A 25201-nucleotide genomic window follows, 5' to 3' on the forward strand; every position below is an offset into this window, starting at 1 on the left:
CTCTTTCATAATAAAAGCGTACATTAAATACATTATGGTTTTATTATTTTGTTTAATAAATATTCTAGTATTTAAATTGTCACTTGTATATAAGTTCAATATTTATATTGTAAATTGAAGTTTCAATTATGAGATGGAAAATTCACAAAAAAAAAAAATGGAAAAAGAAAATAAATTTAGATAATATACATTTTTTTTTTTGGGGGGTAATAAGATAATATACATGAACAACTGGTAGAAAGCAATTAAAACTTGCATTATTATTTTTACCCCTTATCATGTATTCGAAGCTAAGAAAAGACATGATTAAATAGTTGGTCAGTAAAAACAGTCAAAATTGAAGTTGCAGACACTTACATCTTCTCATTCTGTCGTTTTGTTTTTGTTCTTTCTCTGAATTCTCCATCTTCGGTCATAACCTTTGAATTTCCCATATTGTCATCTTCTAGCTATAAATATATCACCACTTTTGAGAAATTTGAAAGGTCGTGTGTGTTCTTTTTTTACTTTTTTTTTTTAACATTTCAAAAGTAATTTTAAATTTCTATTAGTTAATTTTGACAAAGTTTCAAAGACTAACAAATGGGCAATAGAATAATTGTGAGAAAACTCAAATGTGGATTGTGAGAGGAATTTCTCCTTTTTCTTTTACGTAATAAAGTTTTGGTTTGTGTTATCATACTTAAATTTGGTCAGTGGTAACATTTTTGACACTTTTTCAAGTAAAGTATGTGCATGACCTAATTAGTAACCTATCTAAAGCAGTATAGTGAGGTTGAAGTCAATAGGGAGAGGTGCAACCTCATAGAAATTAATGGAATATGTATACCTCTATAAATCATTTTTGGATGGGTCTATTTATAAGATTTAATAGCAACATTGTTATTTTCTTAAATAATAATTTTAAATTTGAATTTTTATATCTTCAATATTTAATGATAAAACTACTACTTTATCTTACAATAATTTTAAATTTGAATATTTATATTTATGATAATCTAAGAAAAAACGAAAAAAAAGTTTGGAGAAAAAATGTTAATGAATAAAACAAAAAATATTATTTTTTTCTTATTGGTGATACTATGTCAAATTACATGAGAATAACTTTTTCCTCATTGTGTTTTCTTTTATATTTTAACTATGCTAATGTGAACAAACTTTTTGCCATTCCTAATGAAAATGATAAATTTAGGATTATATACAAAGGTAAGAAGGATGGGACCCCAAAAATGGATGCTTGAAGTAGAAGATATGCCCATTGGCTTTGGTTGAGTCAAATTTAAGAGCCAGCTTTTTCACATGATTGCAAACTATTTTGGTTTGCTTTGGGGGTCTCTAATTCTCTGCTATTGTGAAATGCAAATGATAGTATTAGCTGGTGTTTTATATATTTATTTATTTGTTGGAAAAATTTGTAATCCCAATACACTGATGAATTTTGACCTTGTGATCCATTTCAGTAGGACCATTTCAAATGCTGTCCACGCTAACCCACAAATCTGACTTTTTGTAGACTTGACATTTTGCCTGCCCATACTGCCCCTATAGCCCTCTCTTTGGCTCCATATGAGCCTTGAAACCCAATACACACACAAAAGGACATTGGGAGAGAGTGATTTGAAAAACCCTTTTTCTTTTTTTTTGTTCTGTTTGGTTTGATAAGTAAGCATCAGTTTGGCTTATAAAGCAAAAGAAGAGAAAGCAAAAGTTGAAATTCACAGATTCCAGAGCCTCTCTCTCTCTCCCCTCGCTATTCTCTCTCTTTCTTGCAGACTGCTGCAGTTTGATGGCATATACCCACAGTCCCAACAAGAAGACAAAGCAGTGCCCACCTAACAAACTCACAAAAAGGAACCCCCACAATAAATAATTAAAGAAAAAAAATTCAATTTTTAACAGAAAATTAATGGGAAAATAGAAAATCAAAATCTATTCTTTAGTTTCTTAGCTAAGCTTTGGTCTTAAATCCACTGCCTCTTTCCCCCTCTCTTCTCTCTCTCTCTCTCTCTCTCTCTCTCTCAAAACTTAATTACTCTTTACATTCCAATTCCATTATACTCTCCATCTCCAAAAGCCAACCTTGGTTTCACAGAATTAAAGTACCTCTCTCTCTTCCTTCCTCTTCCTCTTCTTCTTCTCTCTCTCTCTCTCTCTATCTCTGTAAATCATGCCAGAGGCTTCAACAGTGGCAGAGCATATCAAATTTAGAAGACCCAGAACCCAATTCATCCAACCCATTTCAGAAACAGATCCAAACCCACAACAAATTCCGTCTATAATCCAATCCACCCGCTGCAAATCCACCATTTCCTCTCTTCTTCTCTCAACTTTTTCCACTACCAACACCAACACCAACAACGCCAATGAAAGCTTACCCACAACCATTCACAGCCATCACAACCACAACCACAACAGCAACAAGAAGAAGAACAACTTCACCTCGGCAACTTTCAGAGGATTGGGATGCACCGCCGGTGCCTCGCAGCAGGTTTCGGTTCCGGCCGTGATTCGGACCTCGGCAGATTGGCAGGGAAAGAAGGTGAGGAAGAAAAAGCAGAAGAAAAATGTTTCAAAGAACAACAACAACAACAACAATCATAACAATAGCAGCAACAAGGACAACAACAAAACCCATCATCAAGGAATGGTTGATGGGTCTAATTCTGGATTCAATTCGGCAAGTTGTGTGGATTTTCAAGATGTTTGGTGTGGTCCTGGAATTGGGTTCTCTGCTGATGCTGCTGCATCCGTTGATTGCGTTGTGGCGAGGAGGAATGTCTCAGGGAGAGGAAAGATTGATGGGGACAAGATGAGCGGCCATAGAGAGGTATGGGTTTTGTTCTTTTTGGCCAAAGAGGTAATCTTTGTTTATGCCATGGTTGTTTTTTTTTTTTTTTTTTTTTTTAAATAATTTTTCTCTCTTTGATATACTTAACGAGATTGTAGAATTATGCAATTTTTTCTGTTTTCAGCTATTGCTCTTTTTTCGTATTTTTCAGCAATTGGGTTTTACTTAAATCTTTTTCTTCCTTTCTTTTCTGTCTTCTTGTTCAGTTTGGTTCATTAGTTGTTTTCGTTTATTCCTGATTAAAACCCATCGAGTAGTTCTTTTTGATTGTTGGCGGGTTATTTGGTTGGGAAGGTGTGGTTTGGATTTTTAATTTGATTTTTTGAATATTTTTCCTCAAGTGGGTCTCGGTTTGATGGATTGATATATTTCGCTTTTGTTCAATAATTTCCTTATATATATCACTACTTGGCATAGCACTCAGAAAATTCAAAGTGCTTGTCTTCAGCGTCTCTTTTCATGTCAATTCATCATAAGTTCGTATTTTTGGGCATTTTTTCCCCTTTTTTATTTATTTATTTTTCTTGGTTTCACTTTCCTAATCTTTTTATTTTGTTTGACATGGTGCTTTTGTTTGGTTTTGATGATTTTTGGGGGCATTTATTGGTTATAATGACATTATATTTGTTCTTTTCTAATTTTTGGCTAATCATTATCATGATATATGTTTTTCGTACGTAATGAATTTGCTTAGTTACCGGTGCTTGAAGAACTCTCTGATGAATTGGCTTATTTGGGACCCCACAGGAAAAAAATATAAGATAACTGAATGAACCAAAAAAAAAAAAAAAAAAAAAAATCGAGATTTGAGATGACAAAATAGCTTTGTGATAAGATTTTTGGTAGTGGTTGAACTAGGAAGGACTCTCTCGCCATCTGTGAACAGGTTTTAGTCCTCCATTTCTTTTTAAGCCTTTTTTCAGGGTTAACCTTGTGTATATTTATATATTAGCATTTATATATATATATATATATATATTAGTGTTTCAGCATATTGGTTTGTGACCTTATTACCAAAAAAACAATATTGGTTTGTTATTTTGTTCTGATTTGTATTTATCTTTTGTATGCAGTCACGTGATATAAGTGTGGTTACATGTATTAGTGTTAGGTAATTAATTATCTTGCTTGCTTTGTTTTATCTGCCGTATGTCATTGTATTGGTTTTAACCTCAATAATATTTTTTCTGAGTCTTTCCCTATAATCTTACAATCTCATATATATATATATATATATATATTCCTTTATGGGTTTCCTAGTTTACTCCATTCTCTAACGTTTTGCTTTGCTTCGTAAAACAATTTCTATTTTGCAGCGTTCTTGTGTAACAAGGAGAACTGTGACCCCGGACACTGCTTTTTTTCTTGATTCAGACCCTGATTTTGTAACAGAACGCCCTGACGTCTTGGGGACTAGGTATTATCGCCATGTTCGACATCCTTCCCCTGAAGGCCTTGCTGAGGTGTGTAGTTCTTTTATTGGTTGCCTTTTTTTTGCTTATTTTTAATCATGTGTGTTTGGCATACCATAGTATATTTGAAAAGTTACTGTTTTGAAAAGTTGCTGCTTATGGCAACGTTTTGTTATAAGTTATTTTTTATTTTTTTATTTTTATGTATTCTTTATTATGGTCCAAACTTGGCTTAATAAACTTGTATGTAGCTTCTCATCAAAAGATATTTTTTCATTTTTGGTTTTTTTGGGGGTTAGATTTATTATTACCATTTCTAATTTTTGCTGAGAAATTAGCCAACAAGGTATTTGTGATTGAGAAATGAAGTTATGTTATATGGATTTAATTTTATGAGTTGTGGTGACTATTTCTCATGTCATCAAAATTTAGAATTTCAGTAATGTTCCATTCTTGAATTAGAGAGAGGGTATGGAAGAACTATGTACGGGTTTCATGGAGTTTTGAAATGGACATTTATGAATGTTTTGAGAAGTTAGCTCAAGCTGAGTAGTAATTGTATAAATACCATATGTGATAATTAACAGCTATTTGTAAATTTACACATGTTTTAAATGATCTTTAACGAAGTTTGGTCATAAAGTATGCTTTGGGCAATAAAAGAAGGAACAAGGCTTTATTTATTAGGTTAGCAGCTTATCCATTTACTAAATAGTGAATTGCAGTAGTCTTTTCTTTTTATTGACACAACTTAAGTTGAATCTTTAATTAGGTGAAATTATTAGTTATATATAATCTGATGATATTTACACTGGAATACAATTTACAGATCCTTCTGTTAAATGATATACAGTTTGAGATTGCTAAGTTTTGGAGCATTTATATGGTTACCTACATCGTTTCATTTTAATCATTGTCATTAAAGATTTGTTATTGGTACTAATATTAACTAAAAGTGAAGCTAAAATGACTACATTAGTCAGATGTATGATAGGAAGTCTTAAATAGTTTTGTGTAATATTGTTATGTTCTCACTAAAAATTTAGTTTTATTTTAATAAATATTCCGTACATAAGAGACCTACCAAATTCATTTCTTATTATTGTTATTATGCTCTGTTTTATAGTTTTGGTGGGCTGGTTGTTCCTATTATATCACATCATTGTAATTAGATTTTGTCTTTGAGGTAATTAACTCAAATGCACTGCATTTGGAATAAATATATTTTTGAGGATTTTTGTCGTGTTAGTTTTTTGAAGTTCACATGACAATGGGATCATCATGCATCATATTAAATAGCATGATTGAGAGAAGTTTCATGATAAATATTCTTATTAAGATGCAGAATCATTTTAATGTGATGTATGCTCGGTGCAGATTATGATGCTTCAGAGTAGTCTGCTAATGGGTGGAAGACAAGACTTACACGATCGTTTTAGGGACTGGAGGCTTGATGTTGATAATATGTCATACGAGGTATCTTCTTCTTGATCACTTTTCCACCATAGCACTCTTCATTTGTGGATGCTTAATGCTATATCCTAATGATGAAAACAGGAACTTCTTGAGCTGGGTGAGAGAATTGGTTATGTGAATACCGGACTAAAAGAAGATGAAATGGGGGGCTGCCTGAGGAAAATTAAGCTCTCGATTTTGAATGATTTGTCATCGCATTTGTCCACACAAATCGATAGAAAGTGCACCATTTGTCAGGTAGGCTTGTAAGAAATTTACTTTTGGTCTTCTTTGGTTCTGTCTTTCTGTGATATTTAGTGGAGAAATTGTATACAATGCTTGTGCATACAGGAGGAATATGAAGCAGATGATGAAATGGGCAAGCTGGAGTGTGGACATAGTTTTCACATGCAATGCATAAAACACTGGCTTGCGCATAAAAATACTTGCCCCGTCTGTAAGGCAGAAGCTGTGACTCGGTGACTACTTTTGATATCTGCGGCATAGCTGCTTTTGGACACTGCTTTTTACTGCTCAACAATGGTGTATAGATTTCATTTCCTCCAATACATGAGCAAGCATTCATTCTTTTGGTTTGAAGCTTCATCCCTTATTTGCTTTATTTTGAAATGTTGGTTCTCATTTAGAATTTGGGCAATTCTATATTTACACTCTACAAATTTACGAAGCCATACTACCTTTGTGCCTTTTTTTTTTTTTTCTTTTTTTCCTACGGCTCTTTTGACGAATTTATAGGTCCCCTTATGAAGTGCAATGTGTTTTGTGTTCAAATTCATGGATAATTCCTCTCCATTAAATTTATGGGTGAAATATTAAATGCAAATTGTTTTTCGATATTAGTAAAAGATTAATTTAATCACAAAGCTTTACGAACAAACGCAAATGCTAATATGCCAACTGGGTCTCTTTGAAGGAAAAGTGTTTATGTTATTTTTGTTTTGGTAATTGAAGTATCTTATGTTAAAGTACATACCGACATGGTCACTTTTCCAGTTAGTTATTGACACGTGAGACTTCGCTTTTACATTAAGCTTTCGATATTAAGTAGACTATATGTCAATCACTAATTGGTATGTGCCGGCCACGTGACAGTCAGTCGTCTGTCTCTTGGGGTGGAGATTTTGGCATACAAATTGAAGGGTCATTTGGGTTGTGAAATTTTATGATCCAATTACAAACTTTATGCGGTGAAGAAGTGGTGGTATAAATGAATAGTCTTTAATGCATTCTCAGTTAACAAACAGAATACAATAATTTTACTTCTATAAGGATTTTTTTTTTTTGTTTGGGAAAAATAGTCGTGAGTTTTAATTAATTTATTTACTTGATGATAATATCAAAAGCACAATAATCTTCTCTCATACTGGAGTCACCAGCAAAAGGTGGTTAACAAGCCTATGCGTCAAGATAACTTCTTGTTAATTTGCACAGTCCAAAACAATTTCTAATCCATGTTTCAGGGAAATATATCAGATTTGAAAGCACAAGCATATCGATCATGTTGTTTTGCATATTGTCTTGGGAAATGCACATGAAAAACCTCAATGCCATCTATAATTCTGATATCAGGTATTGTTCAAAACAATTTTTACGTAAGGACTAATGAATAATGATACAAGACCTCCGAGCCAGTATATACTATTGTTTTTGTATAGATTTCTTACTAATGGAACACAAAGAATACAAGTAATAATACTTATAGCTGAATTTGATACCAAGTTTACAAGTAATAATACTTCTAGCTGAATTTGATACCAAGTTTCTTTACATGTTCTGAAGATTCATTCTATGAGACTGTTCACTTTCTACATCTAAAATTTCAAGGATTCTAGCTGGGTCCGAAATCCAAAGTAACTATTGCAACTCCATTTGTAGGGACGACGTGATTGTTGACTTGTCCCGTATCGTAACTTTATGCTATTTCCTTTGCAAACTATGTATGCTATAGAATTGTATATAACAAGTATACAGTCTATGTCAACCAAGATTTAATCTTCCCGTGGTGATTCTTCATGTGGTTAGTTTCTTTATGGACAAGAAAAGGCATCTAAGTCTGGCTCTGGTAGAGAAAACAAGATGTAACTAAGCCATGTCATGGTGTCTCAGGAATTTGATTATGTGTGGATATACTTGATCCGCAGCCTGCATTAGAAGAGAAGGGAAGGAGAAACAAAGATTATTTAACAACCATCCATAACACCAAAAAGTAGTGGAGTCGTAAAATATAACACACATGGTTCAGATAAAAATAGATGAAACAAAGGAAACGAAATAGACCATCCATACCAGACGACCTCCCACTAAATCGTAGTGAGCATAATGAGGACCACCAGGTTCACCGAGAATTTTGTAGGTAATCAAGTGCTCAGGAATAAGCTTCGCTGTTTCTGCTCCATTCATGTCATGGACATGAAAAGCAAAAGAAAAATGGAAAAAACTAAATTAGTTCACGAGCTAGAGCTCATGAAAGGCGTACAAGTTATAGAACTTAATCTTTTACCATAAACAGCTTCAGGAGGACAAATTAAGTCTTGATCTCCACCAAGTGCTAAGACGGGGACAGTGACTTTGTGTAAATAATCCTTGTAAAAGAAAGTTCCACTTCTGTCGCATAAACCAGTCTTCTGGAAAGCTGTTGTTAGCTGCAAGAGAAGCTTAGCTGGCACTGTACCTGCAAATTATGATCAAATTGTCAATCACTTAATAGTCCAACATTGGGGTGGGGAGAGAAGAAAGTTGACATAGTAATTTTAGACGGTACATCTTTGCAAAAGGGTCCAAAAAGAGTCTAATGTTTGATTGTGACATAAGAATTGCAGCTCAAAAAAGTCAGGGGGAAACTCATTAGCAAGAAAAGCGTTGATTGAGCAACATTATGCAAAGGCCCGGATAGCTCAGAGATTGGACATTAAGATCAATCAGTAAGTGGACATACACATAATTAGCCATTCTGATAGAATGAAATCATGTAAAAATTGAATCTGGGTGTTTAATTACATACTTGGCATGGCATACTTCCAGAAAGCCATTTCTGAATATGGTATTATTTAACAAGTGGTTAACCAACTTTTAAGTGGATTTTGATGCTTTAAAGCATGTAGGTAGCTTTATGTCAATAACATCGAAAGGAAGTAAAAATATTTCCACTTACAAAAGTTGTTCAAAACAAGCTTTTCAAATAACTCTGGATGCATCATGTCTTGAGCAGAAATTTGACGATTCAGCCAAGACAAAACATAAGGTGGACGCGATGCAAGAGGATGAGCAGCGGCAAGCAGTGCCCCAATTGGAATGGCAGGAACATTTAGAGCTTGAGCAGGATCAGCCTGTGAGTCATAAAATAACGATTCCTTATCATCTATATATTTATGTTTCACCGGCCTGTATAATGTAATTCATAGTGAAACAGTCAATGGATTTAAAATGCAGTTTTCCATATAACTTGCCAGTGGTAAAAGTAATTTGAGCGATGATTTTGAAGGAGTATAGTCGAGCGACGATGCCAAAGTAGTGATTGATGCAAATCCTGAATCCCTTCCTTGAGAACCTTTTAAACATAACAATTCAGCATGCAAGACCAAAGTTACTAAATAAAATATCACCATGAAAATAAACTAGCAACTAAATTAAAATTTTCTGGTATGATGTAGTTAAAAAAGTAAGTTGAGAAATAAAATATCACAGGACGAAGTCATTATATGATATATTGTAATAAAAGGAATTTCAAAAGAAGGGCCAATCAACAACTATGCATGTTAACAGTTAGCTTGACACTTACAGCATTGTGAGAGCATTGCATATAGCAAGATACCCCCCATTGAGTGACCAATTCCATGCAACTTGCTATCCTGTGGTTTGCAATGACTCCTTATATACTCAACCTACAATGAAGAACTCAGTTTTGAGTAAGACAATTTTTTGGTAGCTGTTCATTTTTGGCATGGAAAGAGCTACTCATAGTTTGTTTATCAATTTTGGTTTCTAATCATGAAAAAAAAAAAATTGTTAGTAAACACCTGCATCATATAATTTATTCAAAACTACGTAATAATATACCATTTCCCTGTGTTCAGATTCTTTCACTTCTGCCATGCATATTGCAACATGACATCATGTCCAAAAGTCATAATTTTGCAAGTTTTAGTTTATTCAATGTTAAGTTATTCAACATGAAATTCAACAGAAAACAGCACATATAATATTTTCACATATAAGATCATTTACAATGAAGGAATGTCACCTCACCGCAGCAGGCACATCTTCTTGTAGGTAGTGATCAAAGTCCCAGTCATACTTAACAATAAGGTCAAGTTGTTGTTGCAAATCGGCCAAAGTAGAAGAAAAACGCTCTTGCAACTCCATAAGCTGAGCAGGGACTGATCGTTGATATTCTTCAATGATATTTGCAAGCCTTGTACTCAAATCCTTAATATGGCTAGCAATAACAGAGTTTTGACCTCCTTCTAACATACCTGAAAGTTTAACTTTTAGACATTCATATACACAGCATTAACTTATAGAAATCTAATCATATCAGCTAACAGAAACTTATTTGATGAACCTTCATTTAGAAAGCTTGATAGTCTCTCAGATATAAGCATAAAATTCTTCATCAACTTTGTGGGTGAGCGAAACTGATCTGGTTTAGACTCCATATATGTCCTTTTCTCTTCTGCAGACAAGATGTCAGAATCAGCCATGGCACCAAGGTTAGAAGCAGAGTGCAGCCCCAGAGGGACGTTACCATCTTTACCATAGTTGACTGAAGAACTTGTACTCTTAGACTTGGCATTCATTGGTTTCCTGTCAAATGAGTCTACACCTTTTCTACTCAATCCAGCACCTCTAACTTCAAGAATCCATGTATCAAAACCATCACCAGCCATGTAGCGAGCAAATGAACACTGGAAAAAAAGCTCACATATTATGAATTGGTCCGTAAGAAGGGACCTGTTTTCATGAATCATCATGTTGAAGTTTGGAAAGCATACAGTTCACAGTATAAAACATATATCCATAGTGGGAAGAAAGAAAAAAAAATAGATCATAAGAACCATCATCCACTTAATGAATTCAGAACACAAAAAATGTCACGTGGATTTTATTTCTATTACTCATTCTGGTATCAAAAGCATTTTCTCACAACCCCATCAGTTAAATAATACTTCAAAGTTATCTTATCTCTGCATATATATATATATATATATATATTATATATTTACATTTAATGTTTTCTGATAATACTAGAAATTCTAGAGTATTGGAATTTGCTATGATGGGGGGTTTTATAGGATTGTTTTAATCAAAAAATTCAATCCGATGGATACTGAAATTATAAGTTGGGGAAGATAGAGACATAAAGAGGATGTTTCTGACATGAATTATGTGATTATGAGCTGCCTCATCAACTAATTTCAGACATATGCACTAGTGAGTAATATAATACTTAATTGAAATACTGGGACTTATTCAACAAGATTCTATTTTCCAATATTTACCATTATGGTCTTGAGCAATCAAATTACCAACTCTCTCTAACAAATTGTTGAAAATGACAAACAACTTAATTGAAATACTGGGACTTATTCAACAAGATTCTATTTTCCAATATTTACCATTATGGTCTTGAGCGACCAAATTACCAATTCTCTCTAACAAATTGTTGAAAATGACAAACAATTGAAAAATTTAATCATATTACCAACAGTCGAAAAAAAAAAAAAAAGAAAAAAAAAAAAGAGCATTTTCAACGATCAAAATACGCTGCCTAAATCAGAGCCATTAGAAAACCAAAAAAAAAAAAAAAAAAAAAGGAAGAGCAAATCCAATAATCTGAATATGATTTCAAGATCACCTCAGGGGAAAGATCGTAACCAATTGCATTTGTAGCTACTCCCGACAACAGCAACAGAGGATGGTTCCTCGGTTGCACCTGTAGATTCACCTCACCAGATTAAAACCCAAAACATATACATATACATATCTAGTACGTGAATATGTATACATAGAAAAATTCAGAAAAAAAGAAAACCTGGGGAGAAGGAAGGTAGCGCCAGAGAGCGAGGCTCCAATCGGAATTGGGAACAGAGACGTAATGAAGCTCGTCGGCCGTACAGACGGAAAACCGCTTGTCGTTTCTCTTCTCCTTCTCCACCGCCACGCCGCTGACGGAGCTCAGACTCAGTGGGGTCCACCTCCCGGGTCGACGAGATGGGCCCTGATAGATACCGGGTTTCGGGTCGGAAAACCTTGGCAGCGTCGGGTTAAGACAGCAAGGATTACCAAATGGTAATGCAGCTTTTCCCGAATGGATATCGGGAAAATGGAGAGCTCGCAACGACATCGTTTGTTGTTGTTGTTGGTGGTGGTGGTGGTGGTTTTGATTTGAATTTCCGTTTTTCAGTTGTTAATGTGTTTTGATTTCGGAGAGTTCAGGGAAAAAGGGAGTGTTTGGTTGTAAAAATATTCTAATCTCTTGCATAAAAATATCCCGTTAATTTATATGTATATATATATAGAAATGGCTATCCGCTGTTTGGCTATGATAGTGACCGAATTTGGAGTGGATTTTTGAGACAATTGCAAGATGTGATCTTCGTGTAACATGTGTGTACAACTATTTGTCTGGTTAATAATATTTACAATTACTTTGGTACATGGATTGGAGATCATATCCATAAATGTGATATATATATTTTTATTATTATTAGAATTTTTAAATGAACAAAAATATAGTGGTTAAGAACAATTTGTTTTGATGAAGTAGATAATTTTAATGGTTGAACTATCTATATCCGTTCCAGTCAATAAAATACAAAGGAAAAAAAAGGGACAATTCATTTGGAACCGATCATAGAAAATCTGGTGGTTGATTATTTGACATGTGGCATGTCCATCGATTTTGATGTGATTTGAAAATGTGACTTGTAGAGAAGGTTTATCCATTAATGGTTGAGAAAGGAGGAGAGTCATCCCCACAAGCATTGGTATTTCACATATTAGCACATATAAAAAATTTTCTCATCATCTTTCCTACTTGCTTTTTTTTTTTTTTAAGAAATTGAAAGAATGTTAAGAAAGTTGCAGTTTTAACCTTCTTGATGATAGAATCCCTTCAACAATCCAAATGACAATGATTTTTTTTTTTTTTGGGGGGTGATAACTCTAAATTCTACTTCAACCAGATTTTATATTAAAATCTACATTCCAATATATATATATATATATATATTTATATATCAAACCTTCTTGATGATAGCCTAGTGGGAGATCTTTTTTAATATGATATAGAACATGCACAATTGAAGAGCTTGTTTGACCATGAATTTAAGAACAGAAAATTGTTAATTTTTAAAATAATTTTTATTTTTTATAAAACGGTTTTTCCAATATATATATATGTATCTATTAATTGTATCTTCTTTTTGATGAATTATTAAATTGTATACATTGACATGACTAAAAGAGTAAAATTTCCATAATATTTCCAAGCACATGTAGTTCTTAGTCAATGTAATAAAAAGTTTTTCCCTTACACCATGGCGTGGATCCATGTCAATTTGTAGTTGGAGAGGGACGTCTACTCTTTTATTTTGCTTGTTGTTTACGTTGCCTTATAGTTCAAGCAACCTTCTTCGTAATATATGGCAAAAAATAGTAGTGCACACAAAATAAACAACACTATTGCAAGCAAGCAAAAAAAAAAAAAAACAATCCCTTTCATTTACTGCGGTTACAAGATCACCTTTGGATAATGTACAAAAAGGACATGCAGCATCCAATTGTTGAATCGTTCTAGCAACATTGCCATTAAAAAGGAAACACTTTATGGGGTAATTTTAAGTCATTCATGAATTTTTAAGCTCCAGATTTGCTTCTTAATTGGAAGATTTGTCTTTCTCAAATCTGTCCTCTCATGATCCATCAAATATGCCGATTTAATTGCAAAACTGCCTTCTCTAGTTCCCAACCAAATAAGCTTCTCTTCACCGTCTTTATTAATCCAATGAATAATTAGAATGGCTGCTGCAGGTTGATCATTAAATACCCAAACTAAATCATAATTCCACTTATTTTCACCTTGGATCATCAATGAACTAACCATATTGTTTGTAGAAACTAATTTTCCATTATATATATGTATATGTACGTATATGTATACATACATATATATATATATATATATATATATATATTAATCCAATGAATAATTAGAATAGCTGCTGCAGATTGATCATCAAATACCCAAAATAAATATATATGAATATATATATAGGTCCTTCTACAATAAGGACCGACCGCATGCTTCATTTGTGGACAAAAAACGTGATGAAATGAGAAGCCATTGGATTATCATACCTGGCATAAACGGCCCAGATTGAATAGCTTCTCACATGTGAAATTTTGTCCAAATCCACCATTCTAGCTCGAACCACCTTTGCCAAAATTCCCCCAATCGCACCAGCACCACCATTGTCACCCTTCAGATTCTTCCCGAACACAAATCCCATTTTTCCGATCCTTGCTGTTATTGGGATTCATATAAAGATTTTAAAAAAAAATCTTTATGGTTTTTTTTCCTCTCATTTTTTTATATTTTTGGCAAATAGGTTTGGATTTTTAAACGATGAATAACTTCATAACATGAACAAAAAACCCAAAAGAAGAAACTCATGTGAACCAGATCAATTAGAAAATAAGCCATCACTTATAAGAATTGGGATGGTTTCTACGAATCTAATGCCCCACTAAAACCAAATTACTTAACCATGCATATCTCTTTCTCTCTCTCTCTGTCTCTCTTAGAGACACCTCAATTTTTTTATCACCTTTCTGCCTCTTCAAAACCCCCAAAATCCCCTCCTCTCCCACTACCCAATTCCAAATATTAATCCTGTTTAATTTTCTATTCAGACAATCTCTTCCTTTTGTTTTAAAATTTCCAACCCCACCAGTGAGATTGTTCAAAAGATCACTACCCACTTCGATTTCTTGCACATTGGTTTTTAGGATTGGAGTAGTGTTCCTTCGTTGATGGAGATGTAATAGTAATTAGTGTTTGGAAAATGTATCGAGATGGGTTTCTAGTTCCAATGAAGATGAAGAAGAAGATAAGGGTTTCTACAAGTTGGATTTGAAGATAGGTGAGAAAGCAGCTTCTGGAAGGTTGGAAGCAAAGGAGAAAAGAAGAGAAATGTGCGAATGAGAAGGAGGGATTTGGGCAAAATTCCACAAGTGAGTTTCTATTCAATCTGGGCCGTTCATGCCATGTATGATAATCCAGTGACTTCCCATTTTATCACGTTTTTTGTCCTCAAATAAAGCATGCGGTCGGTTCTTATTCTAGAAGGACCCTATATATGTATATGTATATGTATATATTAAATTGTATCCTTTTTTTTTTTTTTTAATGATGAATTATTAAATTGTATTCGTTGACATGACTAAAAAGGTTAAATTTCCATAATGTTCCAAGGACATGTATTTCTTAATCAATGTACTATAAAGCTTTTCCCTTACAGCTCACACCATGGAGTGCATCCCTCTCAATTTGTAGTTGGAGAGGGGCCTCTCCTCTTTTGCTTTGCTTGTATGTTTGCTTTGTCTAATAAAGTCAAAGAACCTTCTTCATAATGGATGGCAAAGAGTAGTACACCCAAAAGAAACAACATATTTGCCAGCAAGCAATAAAAATAAAATAAAATAAATTAATTTACTTTGGTTAACATCACGTTAGGATATTTGGCCTGTCATAAAAATAGAAAATAATAATAATATTAATAACTTTTCTTGTGTTTGCTCCGTATTTCCTTGCATATAATTCTTATTCAAGTCTTCAATTGCTTATTAGATAGGTATAATCTTGGCTAAATGACTGATTGGTGTTTTAATAAATTAACTCTTCTATACCACATTAAGAAAAGCTTCTGGTTTTGCTTTCAATCATGATTTATTCTGCTAAACTGCCTACATTCATAGACATTTTTATAAGGAGAACTCTCTCTTTTTGTGCAATGATTCATTGTGTTACAAAATCATTACAAATGCCATGTCCCCTATTCAGCTATTCTCATACTCAATACAACAACTCCAAACCATATTAGGATGCACAAAATAGCATCCCTGGTCAGAAAAGCCTCAACCTACTAAAAAAAAAAAAAGTAGATTAAAAAAATAAATGATTGAGAGCCAAACAATGTAGGAGAAACTCAATGATTCTATCTAACTAACCAGTCCTGAATTATGATAGAATGGCCTCAACTTTTATCAACATCTCAGCTTCTATCAACAATAATTTTACTGATAATTCAAGTGGAGCATAATTCCAATGCTTCTTCGTCATGGATGATATTTGTATTTTCGTTCCACCAGTTACCTTGCTTGTGGCTCTTCCTTCGTTCTCTACAAGTTTACTAGAGAAAGAATGTGCTGCACGATCTCAGTAGAGGCATTGGGGTTCGCAGCTTTGAGAGCCCTTTCAGACATATCTGCCATTTTTTTCGCATCCCCTTAAAACAAAAAAACAAGTTGAATCCAAGTTAAATTTCGGACTTTTTTTATTTTTTTATTTTTTGGGGCAATAAGTTAAATTTCCGACTTAGCCATTCCATTCGAAATCAATTATCAAATTTGAGAATTATTTACCATAAAAGGTACGATGCATACATTCTGCACAAAAATGTAGATACTCCAACAGGTGCAATATGTTACGTGCAAATCAAACAAATATGACTGGAGGCATAATTTAGAAATGGATGCCAAATAAATAGTATATAAAGAATACCTATATCGTAGAAATAAGTAAGGACTAAAACCAAGGTCATTATCTACAACTGTAATCAGTATAAATTAGGGAGGGTGGTTTTATTATAAATACTCATAAGACCCCTTTCAATATTGCAATCTAGTTTCTTTTCCTAGGGAAGATCTAGAGCTGAGATGTAGCCTATTCTCCACTCAACCCTGTACCTTTTTTTTCCCAATAACTGTATTCAGATTAGCTGGTAGAAGAAGGGCTCTAATAGCAGCAAAAATGCCATCTCACATTTAGGATTTAACATGTAAATTTGATAATACACGGGATAAAAATAAAGATATATCTTTTTCTAGTCTGCTCTTTCTATCATTACTCTTTGCAGATTTTCATTTGTAACAGCGAACTGATTAACTGAGTGAAGACCAATGTGTCCATTAACATTCAAATCATCTGAAGAAATTGCAAACTATAAACCAGAGAACCTTCTGGAAGGGTTATAATTTTTCTCCGAGAGGCATTCAGGATTGTCGGCAAACCTTGTGATGATTGAAATTCTTAAGAAAAGAAAAATGGCATGGAGAAAGTAATTAAGTGCATGAATACCATTATCAGATTAAGATATCCATATCAAATTACTTTCCATACTATCAAAACGGCAATGCATAGTATGCCTAATTTCCAGACACAATAACAGCCGCCATTCTGCATAACAGATTCATCATACCTAAGATCTCTTCGATTGCAGCTCTGAGGGTTGTTGAATCAAGTTCATCTTCAGTTATAACCCTTGCATCTGCTAAATCTGCCATTAATGAAGCATTTTTGAATTGATGTCCTTCAGCAACATTTGGTGATGGTATCTACAATGTCGAAAGGTGAATAAATTTTTTTATTTTTTATTTTTTATTTTTTTCTCAAGCAATACAATTGATCCAATGATGGTGTTAGGAACATGATAAGGACCCAAAGGATATTAATTTGATCTCATCAGATAAGAACATCTAATTAAGCAAAGGCAAAATATAGCTGCCATACCATGCTTAAAAATAAAAATATAACTGAGGGAAAAAAAAAAAAAAAAAAAAAAAAGTGTACCAGAATGGAAGGTTTCCCAGTGGCCAAGATCTCATAGCAAGTCATTGCACCAGCTCTTGAAATGATAAGATCTGCAGCTGCATATGCAAAATCCATAGAATGCATGAACCTACATGACACAGAGCTGCATCAATGTCACAAGCATGAACATTATCATCATCCTATGACAAGATATGGTTAAAAAATATGAGTGCTAATTTTGAGTCTCACTAGTTTGAAAAGCCTATCTCTTTTTAATTGTCAAAAGGATGACAAGAAAGCTACCTCCAGCAAAGAGCTAAAACTTAATGGAACATTCCGTTGTAGGACTTGGATAGTATAGATTTATTGTTGCCAATCTGTCCGTTTTAATTAAAAGCAGTATTACACAAGCAAACTCTTAGCACAACAATCTTTTTTCCTCAAGATCCTTCTGTTATACCATCAGGCTATATTTGGTGTTTGGAAATTATAAGGAAAAGGCTTAAAGATGAAACATTTTACTTTCTATTGTTTGGTGACGCGATTTTATAGACAAAAAAATGTGCAACTTGAAAATGAGAATAGAATATAGACCTTTTAGAAAGTTTGACTTCCAATAGAACAAGTAACATCTTTTTCTTCCTTTAAAGCGAACGTGGTTTTGGATGACAACAAATAGGGAACAAAACAATCTCGGCCATATCAAGTTTTGAAGTTCCTTCTTGATCATGAAGTAGATCAAGCAAATCAACTTGTATCACATCCTATCAACTATCTCATATTTGAGCTACAAACCTTGATTTCCACCACCGTTTTTGAAACTACCTTTAACTAATAACTATAACTCAACAACAAAGTCAACAAATAAATCCACAGAAAAAACACAGGACTTACGGTGTCAAAAGCAAATGTCTGTGATTCTTAACAAGACTTTCCATCTCATTGTAAGCTTCAACTCCAGTTTGCCAAATGATAAACAGGTTCTTGTTCTCCAAAAGCATCTGATAATAAATATTCAGCATAGCAATGTTAATGGCATTGGCACCCAAAGACCCTCCAAGAACTAATAGAACCTTAGCCTCCGAATCCGCAATCTTGCCTGACTTGGGAAAGAAATGAAGCCTAGCCACAGCCTTCGAAACACACTTCTTCAGAGACAATCTCACCGGATTTCCACAAACCACACCTTTCCCTTTGGGAAAACAATCGAGAGTCGAATTGAAAGCAACGAAAACCACATTCGCCAAGTGGGAAAGAACCCAATTCGCAATACCCGGCACAGAGTTCTGTTCTTGGATTACAAGCTTGAACCCATTAAGCACAGCTGCCAAACAAATCGGAAAAGAGACGTACCCACCGGTACCAATAACGATATGGGGTTTGAAATCACGAAGCTTTTCGTAGCTTTCTATGGTGGATTTGATCAAATGGTAGGGAAGGAGGAGATTTTGGAGGGAGATGATAGGGCGGGCTAATCTGGCTGGAGGGACGGTGGTGAATTCGTAGCCAGCGGAGACTATTGCGGCGCTTTCCATGCTGTTGGGTGTTCCTATAAAGAGGATTTCGGTCATGGGTTTTGTGACTTTGAGCTCGTCGGCTATGGCTACCGCTGGGTATATATGACCACCGGTTCCACCAGCAGCAAAGACGACGCGAAGCTTGTTGTTGGAAGAGTCATGGGTTTTGACGGTTTGGTCATTGGATTGCTTTATGGATAGACAAAATAGGATCTTGAAGGTCCTGCAATGGAGACAAAGGGAATTAAAGAGGAAGTTTTTACAGTAGAAAGAGAAAGATATAAAGGGAGAGAGAGACAGAGTGAGACTTGCCTGGGTTTAGCTGAGGAGAGGGAAGGTAGGTGGAGCTTTGGAGTGAAGGAGAGGTGAGACAGAGAAGTAGTGGCCGCCATTAAAGCTGAGATTGAAGCTCTGGAAAATTCATTGATGAAAGTTGGAGCTCGAGAGAGTTGGAACAATGGTAGCAACTCAGTTCCACGCGCTCTACAACTGAAAGTGGAAGAAGTTGTAGAAAATGGAGACTGAGAACAACAGTGGAAGTTGAAGTGTGGATCAAAAACATACTCTTTTTCAAACAAAAAGCCTACGGTGGCTGCTAATGCAATTATAGTATTCAGAGAGTTATTGATTTTGACACATACCAACGGCCAAATTAATACCTCTCTCTCTCTCTCTCTCTCTCTCTCCGTTTTGCTTTTGTTTGTTAGCCAAAGGTTTCGTCATTATATTACTAAACTAGAGAATTACACTATATTCTCGCTAAAAAACTCTATTGAAATTCATTGTTTATGGGTCTTAATAGATATTGCCAAGGACATTGCACCAAAACAAAAACAAATAAATAAAAAAAATAAAAATCACATGTTTGAATTTTGAATTTTGAAATGTTTAATTGGATCTCACTCTACAGTTTCATCATAATCATAAGATTCCTTAACAAACAATCAAAATGCCAACCCAAGCATCCACCACCAACTTAAGTTTTCATTTTACTTCTTGTTTTCTCGATGGCGGCAAGGAAATAAACATTTCCCTCGTGTGTACGATGGAAAAATCTCTCATACTCCCGCAGTACTGAGTAAGTGGATACTCCTTCCATTAAGTAAAGGACATGTGGACAAACTATGCCACATCATTGTACTAAAATACCGCTGTAAAATTGATTAACAGACGTCAACGTTAAACGTCGTCTTCCTCCCTCTCCAACTCTTATCAAATTCATCTTCTTCCACTTTCTCACATCACAAAGAAAACCTAAAGTTACCTTCAAAAATCCATAAATGTAGAACCATTTAATACTCAGATGAGGCTTTGTCGAGATTTGGCCCTCTTTAAGAGAAAAAAAAAAAAAAAAATTCTTGACCTTGAATATTTGCAGGTTAATGTTGAAGTTGGAGAGCTACACTTGAACAGACCCTTTTATTGTTTTCTCTTAATATTTTTTTAATTATTATCTTTTTCTATCAGTTTTACATGCTGGATCTGATTTTTGAATTTTTGGGTGGGTTTTCTGCGTTGTAGCTGCTATTAAGAAAACTGGTTGATTTTGTTTAGGAGTTTTTTTTCTTCTTAAAAAAATCTGGTGGCTGTGGTACATATTAAAATAATTTAGTTTCACTGCGTTTAGAATATTTTACATAACAAAATAATGAAAATATAAATAGACATCTGAACTGATTGAAGAGGAGACAAAAATTGGAGATGAGATTGGCGTTTTAAGGACTGGGATTCGTTCGGATGGCTTTTGGTGGTTTTTTTGTTTTTTTAACGCTGTCACAGCAGTTTAGTTAGGCAGCTGATGTGGCACAACTGTACAGATGTCATTTACTTAATGGAAGCAGTATCCACTCTCTCAGTACTTCAGGAGTACTAGAGTTTTTTCCGTGTACGAGTGGCTTTAACTCAATTATTTAATAGCGTGGCCAATTGACCATACCAAGGACCCTTTTGGGTAATGGCGTCCATGCCGGTGATCATGTGACTCCCAGTTCAGTCCACATGGTTTTACATCAGAAGCCAGATTATCACCAATAACCAAAGCTTGGAATACTCTTAGCTATGGCACATATACTTGGATGGATATCAAATAAACTGGTCAAAGGTGTAGAATTTTTCCTCATTACAGAGTAATAACTGACATTAAATTTCATTTCCCAACTTTTTTTTTTTTTTTTTTTTTTGTTTGATGAAAGGATTTCCCAACGTTTTTACATTTATTCACTGTAACTGTTACACGTTAACATACAAACAGTAGGTAGGAAGAACATGTTACATATGATACTTTAGGGTAAAAGAAAAAAAAAAAAAAAACTGTCCCTTATTACCATAACATTGAAACAACAAAGAACAATAAATAAATAATAATAATAATAAAGGTGCAAATAACCAACTTTTACCCAGCCAATATTTTTCTTCCCCATTTTGCTTATAATGGTTGAGAGGTTCTGATCTGCTGGGTGTTATCTGTAGGCGGCTGTTTTGCTGCATCTGATAACGCAATTGCGGCGGCTGCAGGAGTCAAAGTCTGATACTGAGAAGGCAAAGGAGTAGCTGGGTGTTGTGTGTAGTAAACTTGTTCATGTGAAGGGTTGGCATATTCAAAACCATAATTAGCAGCAGCAGAGGAAGCAACAGCAATGGACTGCGATGGATGATGATGCATCTGAGTATAACCCACATACTGTTGCTGAAATTGGGTTTGAGGAGGAATCTGGACTAAAGGAGGAGGAGGAGTTGAATTCACAGGCGTTTTGTACAAGGTATTCGAACCCATTTCAGGAACAGCAGGGGAAGCTGTCTTTGTTGGGTAAACAGGAGGAATACCATCCTTGTAAGTCGCAGAGGTAGGAACAATTGGAGGACTTGGAGAAGGTAGTGGCCGGCTCGAAGAAACAACGGTCGTTTCTGCCATATTATAGGGTTGTTTCTGTGGAGCTGGCATTACATAGACTGGATATTGCTGATCAATTGGGTGATGATATTGTTGCTGTGCTTGAGAGGCATAGATGGGGTAGTAAGATGAGATTGGCACTGGTCCTGTGGCTGGGTGGTGGATAAATTGGGTGCCGGCATGGACAAATTGTTGCTGTTGTGGCTGTTGGACAAATTGTTGCTGTTGTGGCTGTTGTTGTTGTTGTTGTTGATCTAATTGTGGAGGAATTACATACCCAGATTCCTTTACTTGATGAACAAAATTACCAGAACCCACATCAGAATTATCACTCATTGTACTTGGGCTAGCAGGACCTCTGACTTCTCTGGGTTGGACATGAACTTGTTCTTGATGATAGTACGTTGGTTTTGACAGAGAGGTTGCAGAGGCAATACTGCTATCACTGTACAAAAAGAAGACCCAAATAAAAATTTGAACAAATGAACAAGTACAGAAGCCAAATCTAATTAAATTGAAGAGAAACTGGTGTAGTTTCACACTGAGTTTTCTTTTTCCTTCGAATAAAAAACCGTTACCAATACCATCTAGGGAAAAAGAGATACCTTGCTATTGAATCCGGAGAAGGCAAGCCAAAACCACCAGGCTTTTGTACTTGCACAGGCTGCAATGGCAATGGAGGCTTTCTGAACGCAACTGGTGCGCCGTGATCGGATCTCTCGTCGTCGGAGAAAACCCTATTCATATTTTCTCCAGAAACAGCCATGGTGTTGATCTGAGCGGTTGATATTACAGTCCCAGAAGAAGCAGCTGCCATGGCCGTAGGATGTGAAGGTGGAGCAAAACTTATCTGTGCAAACTGTTCCTCTATCCCAACCTTCTGATCCTGCTGTGATCCAGCTACATTATCATCAACCCGAACCCGAATAGGTGGCAAATTTGACATTGAAGGCGAAGAAGAAGATGAGCCAAATGAAGAAGTGTTCTCCACCATTGGTGAATCCGGCATATTATGCAAGTCATGCACATTCTTCGTCACCTGTTTGTTACTATCCCCCAAGAAATGATCACCTTGAGCTTCCAAATCATTCGAAGAGTCATTTCCACGAACAGCATCGAGGCTCAACAAGCAGTCCATTGTTGCAGAGTCAGAGAGATTTCTAGGAAGATACGCAGACCCATTAAGCGCGTCGACAAACCAAGTCTCGGACTTAGCATCGTCAAGCAAAGCTCCCATGGAAACTGTGGTTTCAGGCTTAGAGAAGAAAAGGAACAAACGCAGGCGAGATGGTTTCGACGGCGAGGCTGAGACCGTACGGTCGTACTCTTCGATCATATTCTCAAGATCTTCATCGGTGGTGACCGAAATCAGCGAGTCGAGATCTTCACGGGGCAGCTGGTATTTGAGGGTAAAAGGTCGTCCATTGAGAAGGGTCCGAGAGAGCCGCGCACAGAGATCCGAAAGACTAGAATGGCGTTCGGCGACGACTATGCGTGTCTCACCGCCGACGTAGCAGAGCGACTTATCGTGTGGACGAGGGATGATGTGGCCGCCATAGCTGCACATTAGACGGAGCTTTGCACCTGGGACTTGAGGAAGATTGTCGTCGACCCAGGTCTCTGCATTGCGTGAACGAGGAGACGAGTCTACAGAGTCAGAATAATTGAGTTGAATGGTGGTGACAGTGGAGGCCCCAGGGCCGGCGCCGACACCAGCACCAGCACCGGCAACGGAACCGGCACCGGCAGTGGGTGCGGTTGATGTGGGGGTGGGAAGAGGAGGGTGAGGGGGATCCATGGATGGAAAATGGTGGTCGGTTTTTTATGTTCTTTCAATGGAGGTTTTGGTTTTGGGAAGAAGAAGAAGAAGAAGAAGAAAGAGGTGGGTTTTGAAAAAGTTTATGAATTGGGGTTAATGAAAGTTTGATGCTTTTATACTTTTTTTTTTTCTTTTTGCTAAAACCGATGCTTTTGTACTTGTTATTATTATTATTATTTTTGACATGAAGTGAAAAGAATAGGCAAAAATGCAAGGTTTTTATTTTATTTGTTATGCTCTTTTATGGCATTGAAGTTGGCAAATTTGTCATTGTATTTGTTGCTTCAAGCTGTAATCTTCAAAGAGTTTTGGATGTAACGCTTAAAAGCTTTCGTGAAATTCTACCCGTGTTTTCTAACCTTCAATTTATATACATATATAAAATCAGACTTAAATGATGATATATATATATAATTGTTTCAAATCAATACTCAATTTTCAAATGGAAGATAAATAAATTTAATTATTTAAAGTTTTTAAATTTGATGTAACATATTATTACTTATCAAATCTAAAAATTTTAAATGATAGAACAAACTTATCCATTTTAATATCCTTACTTAAACACTATATATGTATATTATATACTTCCATTCTACTAGGTGTAGTCATTTACATTATGCTATATATTGACAATCTTTCAACATCAAAAGATTGTGGATACCCAACATAACTTGGGTAGCTATGCCCAAAAGAATAAAATCAAATATATACGTATATGTATATATACGAGAGAGAGAGGCTCATATGCAGAAAATTCTAATAAAATTTGGCCGGAATAGTGAAAAAGACAATGATTTTAAAAAACAAAACACATCATCTATTTCAAAAGTATTGATGACCGTTTTAGTTAAACACTCTTTTCTTTTCCATTGTTTCAGACATGATTGGTTCAAAATTTCCTACATTTGAGACTCTTGTGTATAAAAACTGACCCTAAGTAGCATAGGTTAATTATTATACTTTTGATTTAAAATTAATAAAAAAAATAAATAAATCCTAAACCTTTTTTAAGTTCTACAAGTTGTAATATTCAAGGTAAAAATTACTATTTTTTAAAAGTCTAATATAAAAAATAAAAATTAAAGATGTATTATTATTATTATTATTATTATTTATTTATTATGTTGAGATAAAAGAGAAGAAACCTTTTATCTATTTATTTGTGGTGAGAGCTTGCCGTTTGTTACTGTACCGTTGTTGCAAACACATTGGAAAAAACACATTATAACAATATTGCTTAAGCAAAAAAAATATGGTAGAAGATCTTGCACCCAATTTATAAAAGGTTCTATAAAACAGTACATTGTATGAGTTCCATTTTCCCTTCTTCCGAGGGACATAATTCTTATTCATCTCCTAACATATAATCAAATTTTTTTTAAAAAAAAAAAGAAAAGAAAAAGAAAAAGGTCATAGTTATATTA

At 34.9% G+C, this 25201-nt stretch overlaps 4 protein-coding genes across 8 annotated transcripts; 1 reads left to right on the top strand and 3 right to left on the bottom strand.

The window, feature by feature from the left end:
• The first annotated feature begins 1478 nt into the window (after positions 1–1478).
• LOC107418609 (uncharacterized) lies at positions 1479–6422 on the top strand. Of its 2 annotated transcripts, none has more exons than XM_025073346.3 (5): positions 1479–2857; positions 4165–4311; positions 5638–5736; positions 5818–5973; positions 6067–6422. In XM_025073346.3, the coding sequence occupies exons 1-5, from the start codon at positions 2168–2170 to the stop codon at positions 6196–6198; spliced, it is 1224 nt and encodes a 407-aa protein (XP_024929114.2). In that variant the 5' UTR covers positions 1479–2167; the 3' UTR covers positions 6199–6422. The 2 variants fall into 2 exon arrangements, with proteins under 2 accessions (XP_024929114.2, XP_015882798.2); XM_016027312.4 differs by having other exon boundaries at positions 1504–2827.
• A 993-nt stretch (positions 6423–7415) lies between these two features.
• LOC107418607 (uncharacterized) lies at positions 7416–12376 on the bottom strand. 3 transcript variants are annotated; one of them, XM_048473470.2, is made up of 11 exons: positions 11768–12375; positions 11591–11668; positions 10490–10640; positions 10298–10408; positions 9982–10208; positions 9515–9617; positions 9183–9283; positions 8888–9062; positions 8237–8407; positions 8023–8123; positions 7416–7878 (listed from the first exon to the last, which is right to left on the bottom strand). In XM_048473470.2, exons 1-11 carry the CDS (start codon positions 12077–12079, stop codon positions 7819–7821), a joined length of 1590 nt encoding a protein of 529 aa, XP_048329427.1. In that variant the 5' UTR covers positions 12080–12375; the 3' UTR covers positions 7416–7818. The 3 variants fall into 3 exon arrangements, with proteins under 3 accessions (XP_048329427.1, XP_048329426.1, XP_048329425.1); XM_048473469.2 differs by having other exon boundaries at positions 10481–10640; XM_048473468.2 differs by having other exon boundaries at positions 10298–10640; positions 11768–12376.
• A 3341-nt stretch (positions 12377–15717) lies between these two features.
• On the bottom strand, positions 15718–19704 carry LOC107418599 (uncharacterized). Of its 2 annotated transcripts, none has more exons than XM_016027303.4 (5): positions 19378–19698; positions 18443–19288; positions 17588–17696; positions 17217–17352; positions 15718–16244 (listed from the first exon to the last, which is right to left on the bottom strand). In XM_016027303.4, the coding sequence occupies exons 1-5, from the start codon at positions 19455–19457 to the stop codon at positions 16138–16140; spliced, it is 1278 nt and encodes a 425-aa protein (XP_015882789.2). In that variant the 5' UTR covers positions 19458–19698; the 3' UTR covers positions 15718–16137. The 2 variants fall into 2 exon arrangements, 1 of the variants encoding a protein (XP_015882789.2); XR_007240624.2 differs by having other exon boundaries at positions 16183–16244; positions 17217–17294; positions 19378–19704.
• Positions 19705–21222: 1518 nt separating this feature from the next.
• On the bottom strand, positions 21223–23890 carry LOC107409344 (uncharacterized). Its single transcript, XM_016016778.3, has 2 exons — positions 22561–23890; positions 21223–22400 (listed from the first exon to the last, which is right to left on the bottom strand). Exons 1-2 carry the CDS (start codon positions 23751–23753, stop codon positions 21491–21493), a joined length of 2103 nt encoding a protein of 700 aa, XP_015872264.3. The 5' UTR covers positions 23754–23890; the 3' UTR covers positions 21223–21490.
• Between the last annotated feature and the right edge of the window lie 1311 nt (positions 23891–25201).

Source organism: Ziziphus jujuba, chromosome 2 (genome assembly GCF_031755915.1).
Source record: "Ziziphus jujuba cultivar Dongzao chromosome 2, ASM3175591v1".
Lineage (NCBI taxonomy): Eukaryota > Viridiplantae > Streptophyta > Magnoliopsida > Rosales > Rhamnaceae > Ziziphus > Ziziphus jujuba.